The sequence below is a fragment of the Sorex fumeus genome, unplaced genomic scaffold (assembly GCF_029834395.1).
Source record: "Sorex fumeus unplaced genomic scaffold, SorFum_2.1 ptg000029l, whole genome shotgun sequence".
Taxonomy (NCBI): Eukaryota; Metazoa; Chordata; class Mammalia; order Eulipotyphla; family Soricidae; genus Sorex; species Sorex fumeus.
In genome coordinates this window covers 19682551-19696454 of record NW_026606086.1, presented here as the reverse complement: position 1 = coordinate 19696454, position 13904 = coordinate 19682551, and the positions used below count along the sequence as shown (strand labels likewise).

The 13904-nt window shown below is 64.2% G+C and overlaps 1 protein-coding gene across 1 annotated transcript in view; it reads left to right on the top strand.

The window, feature by feature from the left end:
- Positions 1-8426, top strand: part of LOC130024690 (transmembrane protein 132C-like) — a 112297-nt gene extending 103871 nt beyond the window's left edge. The window contains exons 8-12 of the mRNA XM_056115385.1: positions 1454-1597; positions 4242-4447; positions 5096-5372; positions 5653-5844; positions 7386-8426. Of these exons, the coding sequence (XP_055971360.1) occupies positions 1454-1597; positions 4242-4447; positions 5096-5372; positions 5653-5844; positions 7386-8426 (1860 nt within the window). The remainder of the gene's footprint in view (positions 1-1453; positions 1598-4241; positions 4448-5095; positions 5373-5652; positions 5845-7385) is intronic.
- Positions 8427-13904: the final 5478 nt, after the last annotated feature.

Below are 13904 nucleotides of genomic sequence, written 5' to 3'. Positions count from 1 at the left end.
GGGGCAGGGGTGGGAGGAGCAGGGGGGCAGCAGCGAGCGCCCGGGGTCCTGCCAGGTGCCGGGTTCTCAACACACAGGTCAGCTGAGGGAAGAGCGACGGTTCCGTCATTGAGCCGTATTAAGCCGTCCCGTAGGGGGCTTAAGGGATCCAGAAACACCCCGGAAGTGGGAGGCCCTCAAGGAAGGGCAGAGTCTGGGTGTGGGAGTGAGCTCAGCAGTGGACTGTCCCCCTGGGCATGTTAACACAAGCGTGTGACTGCTGCAGCCCTGGGGCACAGCTGTCGGGGGGAAGGGGCATGGGTGAGCGAGACCCTAGCAAACTCGCCCCAACAGGTGATGCGCCACACCCCTCGCAGGGGAGGTGCGGGGGTTCGTGGGGGCACTCGGGCCCCTGGTGCTGGGCAGTGAGCACGACACCCGGGCAGGGCACCAGGGAGACCAGCGCACCTGCCCCATGCATGTCATCACAACACGCGGGTTCACTGCCGGGGGAGGCAGGGGGCGTCCCCAGGGTGTGGGGGCTTGGGGAGCTGCAGACGAACATTCCAGGAACCGTCCAGGCAGAGAGCAAACTGGGCCGTGCTGGCCCCGGCCGGAGTGCCCGTCCTCAGAGCAGGACCCAGATGGCCAGAAGAGCAGGACTTACCGCCTATGATGCTGAGATTGGCCACCAGGGGGCACCGTCCCCCCTCGGCTTCGCCTCACCAGAGGGTTATTCTTGGGGTCTGGGGGGCATTTTGGGGAGGGGCCGTGCTGGGCTTTTGATGCGGGTCTGGGATGCTGGTCTCGGCAGGGGGGGCGCCACTGCGCCCGCCCCGCCCCCGTAACTACCCCCCTCCCCGCACTCCTCTCCCCTTCGAGACTTCCGGGCCCTGTGTCTGGGTGGAACTGCGTCCCGGAGACAAGCGGGAAATGAGCAGAAACAAGCTTGTAGCAGGGGCCGGGGGTCCCTTCTTCCCCCCAGACTTGGGAGCTGCCTCCTGAGGCCCACGCGGCCCCTCTCTGAGGCAGGCGGGGGTCTCGTTCCTCATCCACCCTTGCAGAAACCCTGTGGGAAAGCGAGCAGGCCCTTTCGTCAGGACAGGGAGGGGGTCGCCCACTGACACCTCCCGCACACGGGGCAGCTGCAGGGCGTCCCCCCTAGGCCTGGGAGCCTGGACACGGCACGGGGGTCCTCCTGGAGTCGGCCTGAGCGTGACAGAAAATCCTCAGCACAGAGGCAGAGGCCCCGGGCCCAGGGCATCCCCGCGCAGGGGGCGGGACGTGTGTCCACACGTGAGCCAGGAGGCTGCAGCGTTCCAGCCATTGCGCCCGTATTTCCGGTGGCAGGTTGGCAGCGAGAGAGAAGGAGCCTAAACTCGCGGAAGTCCGGACCCTGCGAGGACCCTACTTTCTGGAAGGCCCTTGTGCCTCGGGGTCCAGTGGCTGCTGACCCGGTGTCTGCTTCCCGCAGGACACGGAGCTGCTGAACACGGCCGTGCTCACGGGCAGAACTGTGGCCGTGCCGGTCCGGGCGGTGGCTGTAGAGGAGGACGGGGCTGTGACGGACGTCTCGGGCGCGGTGGAGTGTGTGTCCGCAGATGAGGACGTGCTCAAAGTGAGTGACCCGGCACCCCGGACTCCCTGGCCCCTCAACCCCTCTGGTCACTTGCCCCTCGCCCCATGTCCATCTTTGTTTCCTCCTTCCCGCCCTCCTTGCCCACTCACTCTCGCCCTCGGCTTCCTCCCACCCTCGCCCCTCCATCTCTAGTGCTCGCCTGCTCGGGCAGAGCTGCGCCAGGGCCAGGCTCGTGTGTCCAGCTGGTGCTGGCCGGCTGGCGAGGTCAGGCCCTGCAGCCGCTGTCCCCCCCGCGCCGGCCAGGGGGCAGCTGCAGAGCCGCCGTGCAGATCCTTGGATGGGGTGGACGCCTCGTGTCGTGCCAGGGCCCGGGCCCAGGGTTTCGTGGGCACCTGGTGCCCCAGCAGCCCCTGTGCTTCTCCCAGAAAGGGCCACGGTGTGTCCCAGTGTCATAGGCAAGACCATCCCCAAGGTCCCTACGCCGGGAGCTGCCGGATGGAGCCGCTCTCCTCTGCCTGAAAAGAACAAGCGGGGGTCTCCGGCAGGGGTGGGGCAGTCACCCACACGAAGGGTGTTGTTCAGTTCGGCCCTGGGAAGCACCCCGCCCCGAGCTCCCTATGCCGAGCACCCCACCCCAAGCACCCTGCCCCGAGCACCCTACCCCAAGCACCCCACCCCGAGCACCCCTCCCCAAGCACCCCACCCCAAGCACTCTACCCCGAGCACCAGGCCCTGAGCACCCTGCCCCAAGAACCCCGCCCCAGATGGGCACAAGCCCCCATGAGGGCCAGGCCCCCACACACAGTGGACATGGGGCAACTGCCCGCTCCCCTCCCCTGCACAGAGCGGGCAGTCAGTGACAGCGTCCACCCCGGCCTCAAAGTGCAGACGGGGCCTTGTTGAGCCACGAGGTCCGGCCGGGACCATCTCTCCCCCAGAAGGGCGTTAGAAACAGACGCACTCGCACGCAGCAGGGGTCGCTCAAGAAAGTCGTCGGGGAAAAAGAGAACTTTTTTTCCCTCTAAAAAAGTCCCTGCCGCCTCCAGTGCCCCCCGCAGTTGCGTGTGAGAATGAAGTCACCCCCACACCCGTCCCCGTGCAGGGTTATAGGGGAGGAAGGAGCCGCGTCACACCTGCCTGATGCGGGAGGGACTCACGCACTCCAGAGTTCCTTCCTCTCTGAGCTTCACAGGGAAACGACACGTCACTCTGCACCAAGCAAACTGGCAGGTTATTCTTTAAAGAAGAGCTTTGTTGCAGCCGGAAGGACGATTTTTCCAAATCCAGCCACGTCCTGAGTCTGTCTGGGGCCCGTGCAGAGAGTGGGAAGCTTTTGGACGCCAAGTTCATCCCAGCTTGTGGCTGGGCTGGGCTCTCTCAGGAGTGACTACACACACACACACACACGCACATGCACACACAGACACGCGCATGCACGCACGCATGCACACATGCACACGCACAGACACATGCACGCACACGCACATGCACGCACACGCATGCACACAGGCACATGCACACACATACACATACGCACACACATACAAACACACACACATGCACACAGAAGCACACGCGCACACACATGCATACACACATGCACACGCGGGGAAAACAGATCCGCTCAGGGCTACGGTCCAGGCTCTGAGTGGCGGGGAAAGGATTTTTTTGTCTTTGTGTTTTGTTTGTTGGGGTCACACCTGGCCATGCTCAGGGGTCACTTGGCTCTGTACTCTGGAATCACTCCAGCGGTACTCGGGGACCCTGTGTGATGACCAGGTCAGCCACACGCAAGATAGGCACCATCCCCGCCGTGCGGTAGCACCGGCGGGTAAAGGCTGCGGGCAGCACGTGCACCTGAGGGGCAGCAGCCTGGCCCCATGAGTTACCCCTCCCCCCCCCCCGTGCCCTCAGAGCTGGCTTCCTCCCTTCAGTCTCTGCAGAAACTGCAAGGGGTAGGGGGTCTTGGCCTCAGGGGCTGTGGGCAGGCGCCTAGCCATGCAGGGGGGCTCCTGGTCTCCCCATCTCTCCATCACTCTCCCTCTTGCCACCGACCCACCCGCCCACCCACCCATCTACCCATCCACCTATCCATCCATCCATCCACCCACCCACCCACCATCCCCATCCCCCACCCACCCATCTACCTCCCCACCCACCATCCACCCACCCATCCATCCATCCATCCACCCATCCACACATGTATCTGTCCACCAACCCATCAGCTCACCTGCCCATCTGCCCATCCATCCATCCCCACACACACCCACTCATCCATGCACCCACCCACCCCCTGCCCATCCATCCACCAACCCACACACCCGCCCAGCCTCCCACACACCTGCCTGTCCACCCTCACCCCCATCCATGCCCGTCCGCCCATCCCCCCATCAACCTTCAACAATTCGTTTTCCTGCGCTTCTGCCACAGCAAACGGTCATGGGGGACCAAGCAGTAAAAAACGTGAGGTGACAGTGTTGCGCCAAGGTCACTGTGAAGGGGTGGCCGGGCACGCGGGCCCCCAGTGTCTGTGGGCGGGAGTGGGCTGGGCCGCTGGGCCACGCCCGCCCTCGTGTCCTTCAGTGGGCCCGTCCGGAGCACAGGGTCAGAGGGCTCCGGCGCTGGGCAGACACCGCATGGAGGTGGTCCCGGCCCTGCAGCCCCCTGCCCGCCGTGCCCGCAGGTGTCAGAGCGCTGTGACCACGTGTTTGTCAGCGGCAAGGAGACCAGGGGCCAGGTGGACGCGGCCGTGAGCTTCTCGCACCAGCACCTGAGTGCCATCCTGCGTGTCACCGTGTGGGCGCCCCGCCTGCCCCTGCAGATCACGCTCTCAGACACGGAACTCAGCCAGATCAAGGGCTGGCGGGTCCCCGTGGGCACCAGCAAGAGGTGAGCAGGGCGGGCCGGGCCTCCTGTGGACTCTCTCCAAAGTGCTCCCCCAGGTGGGCCCAGCGTCAGCCGCAGAGCTGGGGATAAACGGTCCTTGGTGTGGACACTGGACAGGGGACCACGTGCCCCTCATGGGGACGGGCGGCTGATGTACCCTGCGACGCACACGCTCGGCGGTGGGTTCCGCATCCCCCTCCAGCCCGAGTGGATCAGCCTCGCTGAGCCGGAACCGCTGTCCCAGGGAGCACAGCCCTAACGGATGGGCTTCCGCCAGGCCCCACATCCCCGCTGAGGGAAGATGCGTGGCTGGCTGGGACTAAAGTCCGTTTCATCTCTTGCCCTGAAGGGTCGCACGTGTCCCTGTAAATCGGTGCATGACCAGCATGACCAGGACACGAGGCAGTCAGGGGAACTTCTTGTGGGGGGCCAGGCGACTGGAACGTTCTAGAACGTTCTAGAGCCCCACTATCCAGAGAGGTGGACACTGGCAAGAGGCTGAGCGTCCTCCATCAATTTGCTGAGTATTGATGAACGTTCTCATCGCCGTCACTCTGGGGGGGCGGGGGGCTGGGCGGCTAGGTTCGGCCTGGTGGCCCGGGGTGGGTGGTCCTGGGAGCCCAAGCCCAGCCCAGGGCACCTGTTCCCCAGGCCCACGCGAGAGAGCGAGGACGAGGAGGAGGAGGAGGAGCGGCGAGGTCGCGGCTGCGCGTTGCAGTTTCAGCGGGCCACCGTGCGGGTGCTTGCACAGTTCGTGGCGGAGGCGGCCGGGCCCTGGGCATCGCCCCGCCTCCTGCTGGGGCCCGACTGGCAGCTGGACATCACTCACCTGGTGGCCGACTTCACCAAGCTGGAGGAGCCGCGTGTGGCCACTCTGCAGGACGGCGGGATCCTGGTGGGCCGGGAGGTCGGCATGGCCACCATCCAGGTGGGCCCGAGCTCGGGGACCCCGCGGGCTGTCCACCCCCGGGGGTGGGGGGCAGCAGGGGATGTCACATAGGCCCAGAACTCTGCCACGTCCTGGTCCCCACATCCAGAGCCTGCCCCACCCACGTGTCCCCCCACAGCGCACCAAGTGCCCTCGCCCCCTCCGTGAACCTCCTTCGCCTCTTTGTGGTTTGGTTTTGCCCGCGCCCACCGCCTCAGGCCTCCTGGGTTCTGTGGGGCTGGGCACACAGGGGACCGGCCTCCCTCCATCCCGGGCCCAGGTGCTGTCCCCTCTGTCCGACTCCATTTTGGCTGAGAAGACGGTGACGGTGCTGGACGACAAGGTGTCGGTGACCGACTTGGCCGTGCAGCTGGTGGCAGGGCTCACTGCCAGCCTGCAGCCCGGAGCAGACAACAGCAGGGCCGTCACGGCCGTGGCCACAGCCCAGGAGCTCCTGCGGACCCCCAAACAGGTGCGGGGGTGCCCACTCGGGGGCAGCCACAGAAGCCCCGGGTGGGGTCTCAGCCCAGTCTGCACCTATGATCCCCGCCATTCCCCACACCTTCTCGTTCAGAGCAGCAAGCAGCTCCCCTCTGCGCGCCCACAGGCTGGCGGGTGCTGAGGTGCTGAGGTGCTGCTCTGGTGTCTGGTTTCTGTGGTGTCGGTGTTGCTTTTGGTTTCTCTGGTTTCTGTGGTATCTGTGGTTTCTCTGGTTTATGTGGTGTCTTGTTTCCGTGGTATCTGTGGTTTCTGTGGATCTGTGATTTCTGTGGTGTTCCTGGTGTCTGGTTTCTTGGTATCTGTGGTTTCTCTGGTTTATGTGGTGTCTTGTTTCCGTGGTATCTGTGGTTTCTGTGGATCTATGATTTCTGTGGCGTGTCTGGTTTCTGTAGTTCTGTGATGTCTGTGGTTTCTCTGCTAACTGTGGTTTCTGTGGTATCTGTGGTTCCTGTGGTGTCTTGTTTCTGTGGTATCTGTGGTTTCTGTGGATCTATGATTTCTGTGGTATGTCTGGTATCTGTGGTTCTGTGATGTCTGTAGTTTCTCTGCTAACTGTGGTTTCTGTGGCTTCTCTGGTATCTAGTTTCTCTGGTGTCTGCTATCTGTGGTGTCTGGTTTCTATGATTTCTGTAGTTTATGTGGTATCCGTGGTGTCTGTGGTCTCTGGTTTCTATGATGTCCGTGGTAATGTCTGTGGTTTCTCTGGTGACTGTGGTTTCTGTGGTATCAGGTTTCTCTGGTATCTGTGGTTACTCTGGTGTCTGGTGATGTCTATGGTTACTGTGGTGTCTTTGATGTCTGTGGTTTCTGTGATATCTGTGTGTTTGCAGTTTCTGTTGTGTCTGTGATTTCTTTGATGTCTGGTTTCTGTGATATTTGTGGTTTCTGTGGTGTCTATGGTTTGTGTTTTCTCTGGTGTCTGGTTTCTGTGGTATCTGTGGTGTCCGTGGTTTCTGTGGTACTTGTGGTATCTGGTTTCTGTGGTATCTGTGGTTTCTGTGGTGTCTGTATTTGTGGTGTCTGTAGTATCTGTGGTTTCTGTGGTATTTGTGGTATCGGTGGTGCCTGTGGTTTCTGTGGTATTTGTGTTTGTGCTTGTTCCTGCTCCGTCTCTACCACCACGTGCTGCTGGCTGGGGTGCAGGCCCTCTTCCACCCCATCCCCTCCACACATACGGTGCTGTGGAGGTAAGTATGAATGTGAGAGTGCTGAGTGTGAGAAAGGCAATATTAGAAAGGGAGGGGGAGTGAGTGAGGGGGTGACGGAGAGTGAGGGAGAGTGAGGGGGTGAGGGAGTGGGAGAGGGAGCATGTGAGAGTCTGGGACCAAGGGACGGCGTGAGAGGTACTCAAGGTGTGCAGGGGAGGGTCCATCCTGCTCTGTGGGACTCCAGGACTTGGGGGACACTGTGCCTTCGCCGCCCAGTGGCCACAGCCCCCGAGAGCGAAGAGCACCGGGCCCAGGGTGAGAGGCCCGGGCAGCCGGGCAGGGCCTGACGAGCGTCTCCCCGCAGGAGGCTGTGCTCAGCACTTGGCTTCAGTTTAGCGATGGCTCGGCGGCGCCGCTGGACATCTACGACCCACAGGACTTCGCACTGACGGCCACCTCCTTGGACGAGGCGGTGGTGTCCGTGGCCACGGCCTACTCCGGGGGGCCGGTGGTGCGGGCCGAAGGGGAGGGCCAGGGCCCGCTGGTCCGCGTGGACATGAGCATCGCCGAGGCCTGTCAGAAGTCCAAGCGCAGGAGCGTGCTGGCCGCAGGCATTGGCTACGTCAGGGTCAAGTTCGGTGGCAACGAGGGGGCCGAGGCACAGCCAGAGGGTCAGACCCAGGCCAGCGGCTGGAGACAGGAGGGCTGGACGGGCAGCAGTGCCCCTGCAGAACTGGGGGAGGACGCCCCGGGCCGGACCCCCACCGCAGCCCCCGTGGATGCCGGGGCGGCAGAGACCAGCCGGCTGGACGCGGCCCCCGTGGAGGGTGTCCCGCTGGACCTGACCCGCCTCCCGGCCCCAGTGGGGGCGCCCCGGGCGGGAGCGGGGCCGCGGGGCCTGAGCGACCTGGAGGTGGGCATGTACGCGCTGCTGGGCGTCTTCTGCCTGGCCATCCTGCTCTTCCTGGCCAACTGCGCTGCCTTCGCGCTCCGGTACCGACGCAAGCAGCTGCCCCTGGAGGGCCAGGCCGCGGGGAGCCACTCCCATGACTGGGTGTGGCTGGGGGAGGCCGAGCCCCCCCTGCCGCCGCCCTCAGACCAGCACACTACCGTCATTGACCGGGACCCGGGGAGCCGGCAGGACAGCAGCCGGATGCTGCCCGATGGGGTCCCCCGGGAGGGGGGTGCCGGCAAGGATGGGGGTGGGCAGGAGACTGCACCCGGGGCCCGGGACTCACCCACGTCCATGCGCAAGAAGGTCAAGGTCTCCGCAGGCCCCCCGGGCGGCCTCCTCCTTCGGGGCCGAGCCGAGGGCCTCACGTGGGGGCGCCCCGACGTGGACGTGGCCCTGGGCGCCCCCCCAGAGCTCAGGTTCTACCTGGAGAAATTCCAAGAGAAGGCGTAGGTGCCGCCTGCCTGAGAGGCGGTTGGCGCAGGGCTGGGCACCTGGGTACCCCCTAGCACTGGGACGAACAGCGGCTTGGGGGCCACTCAGGGCCCAGTGTCCAGGGCAGCGGCTCCTCCTGGGGGTGGACAAGGCCCTGGGTGCCCGCGGCAGAGCGGGGCTGGGCTGGGCTCCGAGAAGGGGCATTTTATGGGTCAAAGTAGAACACAGACAAGCTACCAAAAATTCTTTGTTAAAAAATGCAAAAGACAAATAAAAAGAGATGGAGAGAAGGTGCCGCGGTGTCTGGCGGGGGACGGGAAGGTGGGTCCTGCCCTGTGAGCCGTGACCTCAGGGTCGAGACCTCCAGAGCTGCGTCTCCTCCCTCACCCACTGTCCACTTCCCTCTGGCCGTCCAGGGCCATGTGAGAGCCACAGTCCCCTCCTGTTCCTCGGGGTCCCAGCGCCAGGGTCCCCGAACCCAGCCTGGGCTTCTCGGGGGGACCTTTGGAGTACAGCTGGGCCATTCTGGGGGTCCCCTGGCTTCTTTCCGACACCACAGCCTCAGAGAGCAGGGGCGTAACTCCTCAGGGACCGGGCCAGCAGCCGGACACGGTACATCCACACAGACCCCAGTGGAGGCCGGAGCCAGCGGCCGCGCCATGCTCTCGGCCACACTCCTGCTGGCCAGGTGCTGGCTCATGTGCCCCCAAGTCCCCCCAGCACCCATGGGTGCAGCCTCAATGGCCATGGGGGTCCCGGCATGGAGCAAGGACATGCCGGGACAGCACCCATGGGCGGCCAGTGTGCCCCTGGAATGAGTGGGCACAAGGCTGGTGGGGCAATGGCGGCCCCACGCCCTCCCGAGACCACCCCAGCAGACCACCCCAGTCATCTCCCTGCCGCTCACTTTTCCTTTCCTGTAAGTGACTTTTCTCCAGGCCGTGAGCTCAGGCCTGGCTTCCAGTTCCTGGGCCACATCCCTGGAGGGCCCCAGGGTGCCGGGGCCCTGCCCCCATGCCCCCGTGCCCAGCTTGCCCGCCCTGCCCCACCCCTCCCAGCCCCCCAGGACCTGCAGACCCACTCGGGGGGCCGTGAAGCCCCGAGGCTGCATGGACCAGGCGGGTGGACGCTGGGGTGAGACGTACGCCCTGGCCCTGCCGGCAGCCGGGGTCTGGCCTCTTAGAATCTCCGCCGTGAGGGTCCTCCTGCCCCCCACCACATGGGGCCAGCGTGGGGGGAGAGAAGTGAGCATCTCGCGCTACCCCGCTGCCCTCCTGGCCTCCGCTTGTGAAGACGATCATCGCAGACCCATGAACCTGTCCCAAGGGCAGGGGGTTGGCACAGACGCTGCCTCATTTCTCCCATCTTGCTGTCTGGGGTTTCCATCACAGCTCTGCTGAGTGGAGCTGGGAGGATGTGTAGCCAGGAGACAGACAGAACCTTAGAGGACAGCGTGTCCAAGCGGTTGGAAACTAGGATCCGACCTGGGAGGCGCAAGGTGGCCCCATGCGTGAAAGCCTTGCTGGAGAGACCCTGAGGTTTGCTGAGTGCAGAGCAGGGCCGAGCAGGGAGCGAGGGACCAGGGAGCCCGCAGGGGCCGGCAGGACGCGTCCAGTGCAGCGGCCTGGATGTTTCGGGTCTCCAAAACATGCGCATGTTTTACTGTTTTTAGGGTGTGAGGCTCGGGGGGCCGTGCAGGGCTGGGAGCAAACCAGGCACGCGGTCAGCCGCTGGAGCTGAGCCTCCAGCCCTTGAGTGCCCGTGCAGGGCCCCCCACGTGCCCACACCCTGTTCCCTGAATATCCCAATGCGTTTCCGGGATCCTCCCTCCACCCGGACAGCCCGTGTGAGTCACAGGGGAAATCTCAGATGAGGGCCAGCTCAGCGCGGGGCTCCCGGGATGGGCCAGCCAAGTGGCCGCATGCGGTTGGCCGGGCGCTGCAGCCACCACCGGTTCCAACCAGGCTCCCTCTCCCACACACAGGGGCGGCCTCTGCACGATTGCCCCCAAGTCAGCGCAGGGAGGGCGCGTCCTGCACGTGGCTGACCAAGTGCGGCCTCTGCAGTGGATGTGGGGAGCGAGGACACGCTCCGGCTGAGGGCCCGGAGAGACGGTGGGTGGAGCCAGGCGCCCTGGGCCTGTGGCTCTGATGGCAGGGCAGTGGGGAGGCCACGGTTCGTGAAGAGGGTGGTGGGGCACTGGACAGTCTTTGTTTTTGTTGTTGTTTTTTTGCCTTTTGGGGGGGTCACACCTGGTGATGCTCAGGGGTTACTCCTGGTTCATGCACTCAAGAATCACTCCCGGCGGTACTCGGGGGACCATATGGGATGCTGGGAATCCAACCTGGATCGGCCATGTGCAAGGCAAACGCCCTACCCGCTGTGCTATTGCTCCAGCTCCTGGACATTCTTTGAAGGGATGTGTCTCCTTGTGGCTAGCCCCGACCTGGTGCCGGCTGCGTCACACGGAAACAGAGAAACTTGGTTCTCGGACCCTGTCGTGGCATCAGCAGAGGCTTGTTTGGGCAACGGTGGGTGAGTCCGGTAGCACCTGCAGCTTTGGAAATCAGTGTGGGGGCTCGGGGCGGCTGGCAGTGGGGGGCTCAGCTGGGAGCGACTTGGGCCGCGACAGGTCACCTCCCACCCCAGCACTGCTCATGCCTCAGTTGCACTGACTGGTGTCGGGCCACGTCCGCGGGATCAGGGCTTACACCTGGTGCTGTGCTCAGGCTCGCGTCTGTGGGGTGCGGGGAGCAGACACGGTCAGCTGTGCTCTCCCACCCAGCCCCAAATCCAAAGCAAGGCGGTGAGGGAGAGCTGAGGGGGGTATAGGCAGGTGGCAACGGGGTGCGGAGTGGAGGCAGGACGGGTCCCTGACGGCACGGGGGACAGAGTCCTTTCCCTCTCGGAAGCCATGATCCGGGTTGAGCAGAGTCCTGGGCTGGAGGCCCCGCGCCTGAGCATCACAAAGAACAAAATCACCTTGTTTTTATGAGAACACCCACAATCGAAGGAGAGGGTGAGGAGGGGCGAGACTGCGCAGCTGAGGACCCTCAGGTGAGTTGGGCCGTTTTTTTCAGGCCATGCCTGGTGATGCTAAGGGTCGACTCCTGGCAGGCTTCAGGGCTATACGGGATGCCGGGAAGCAAACATAAGATTGGGTGCGTGCAAGGCACGTGACCTAGCTGCCGTCCTATCACACTGGCCCACGTCTCACATTTTAAGCGCTGTAGCATTGCCCTCCAGTAGTTCATCGATTTACTCGAGCGGGCCCAGTAATGTCTCCATCGTGAGACTTGTTACTGTGTTTGGCATATCGAATACGTCACGGGGAGCTTGCCAGGCTCTCCGAGAGGGGCAGAGGAATCGAACTTGGGTCAGCCAGGTCGGCCACGTGAAAGGCAAATGCCCTACCTGCTGTGCTAGAGAAAAGTAAAAAAAGAAAGAGGGCTGGCATGAGAGGAAGCGGTGGGCACTGGCCTTGCATGCAACGACCCAAGTTTGATCCCCGGCGATCCTGTCCCCCGAGCCCCGCCAGGACGGATCCCAGCACAGAGCCAGGGGTCAGTCCTGAGCATTGCAGTGTGTCCCCCCCCCCGACCCTCCCTGCCCCAAGAAAGCCATGAGTACACACAGTGCTGGACGGAATCGGCAGAGCTTGCTGCAGGACACAGTGTGGAGCCACAGTGGGAGGGGGACCAGGCAGGGTGCAGCCAGCGCAGGCCGTGGTCAGTGGCTCCACAGCAGATGCAGCCCCAGGGCTCAGGACACCTGCCCTGTCACTGCCGGTCTGCACAGGCACAATGTGACACCCACACATGGCCCACTTCGCCCAGGTGCCCACCTGGCCTGGGGATCACGCAGAGTGTGGGCACAGCCATTGCCCAGGCCAGCCGGGCCACTGTGGGGTGGGCTCTGCCCCCCTGTGAGCTGCAGGAGGGGCAGCGCTTCAGGGCTGCAGCTCCGGAACCTTCCTCACTCCTACACCAAGGTGACGTCCAGGGCGGAGGCGTCCCCCTTGGCCAACACCACACAGCCCTGCGGGAAGCAGGGAATTTTGCGGTGACCAGGGCACCTGACTCCAAACACCCGGAATGACACAGTGAAAAAGGAAAAGGGGCCGCGGCAGCTGGAGGCACAGGGCAAGGAGGGGGTGACTGATGGTCAGGGCCAGGGCAGGCAAGGGGACAAATCCATGGCCGGAGGATGCTAGCAGAGGGTGCAAGCCCCTGCCCCACCCAGGACCACCGGGAGCTGAACACCTGGGCTGGGGGTGCGCCCCCCTGCTGGGCACGTGTGCAAACAGCAGGAGTTTGCGTGTCCCGGCGGCCTGGGACCTCTTTGCTCAGCTCTGGCCCGGTTCCAATCTTCATCGCCCTTCTGCAAAGAGCCAAGGAGGGTGTCGAGGGTTCCCCTGTTCTTGAGGGCAACCCCTGCCCCGTGAGGGGCCAGGAAGGAAGCTGGGTGGTTTGCACAGCACAGCACTCGGGCTAAAGCCATACTTTCACTGCCCAGTCAGGCAGCACCTCCAGGTGTAATGGCCGAGGAGGGATTGACGGGTGTTACCATGGAAGCCAGGGTCCCCCACTTTTATCTCACACTTTGATGCACCCTCATCCCAGGCACAGTTGCCCGGCTCCAAGGTCCTGCTCAAAGGGTCTCTGTGGGCTCTGTGCACGCGCCCCTGGCAGCTCTTGGGGGTCCAGCATCCTTGCTCCACTGCGGGCAGGTGTGTGTTGGGCCCCGAGGGAGGGCCGTGGTCAGCTGACCCCACAGAGATCCGCCCGGGCGCCCCCTCAGAACAGCCCAACTGGACCACAGACGGGACGAGGTCCAGCCCCCTGGGGCACAGCACGGACACCGCCCTGAGACTGGCCCGACACCAGGCCCACACGTGGAGGCACCATCCCCTCTGGACAGCCCAGAGGGACAGTGGGAGGGGGCGGGGACACGGGCACCCCAGGACAGCAGGCGGGAGGGCGGCCCCCAGACCGAGAGGGGGTGCTGCAGGCGAGGCTGGGACCTGCCCTGGGGACCCGTACAGGAAATTGTTCTGGGACAGTCAGAGAAGGCTGGTACTGGCTCCGGATGTCCGGCCTTGTGCCACCCTGAGCCCTGGCCACACTGCCCGCCTCGGCCCTTCATTACTGGGGGGCTGAGGGCTGTTGGGGGGGTATCTGGGCTGACGCCTGCCCTGAACCCACCATCTCCACGGTGGGAGGAAGAGGCAGGTTGGCTTCCCACCCCCGGCAAGGAGGGAAATCGATGAGAGATTAAGGATCGTGTCGTATCGGCAATTGGGGGCAGCGGCCACTGGAGGAGGCAGCGGGGCGAGGGCCGGACCCACAGAGCCCAGCTCTCTGGGCCAGCGCCGCCTCACAACCCTCACAGCTGGTGACCGGGGAGACGTGGGGGGGAGGTGAACAGGAGGCTGGGCTGGACCCTGGCCCAAGCACAGCAGCCCAGCCCTGGCCCCAGCTGCTCCATGCCCTGAAG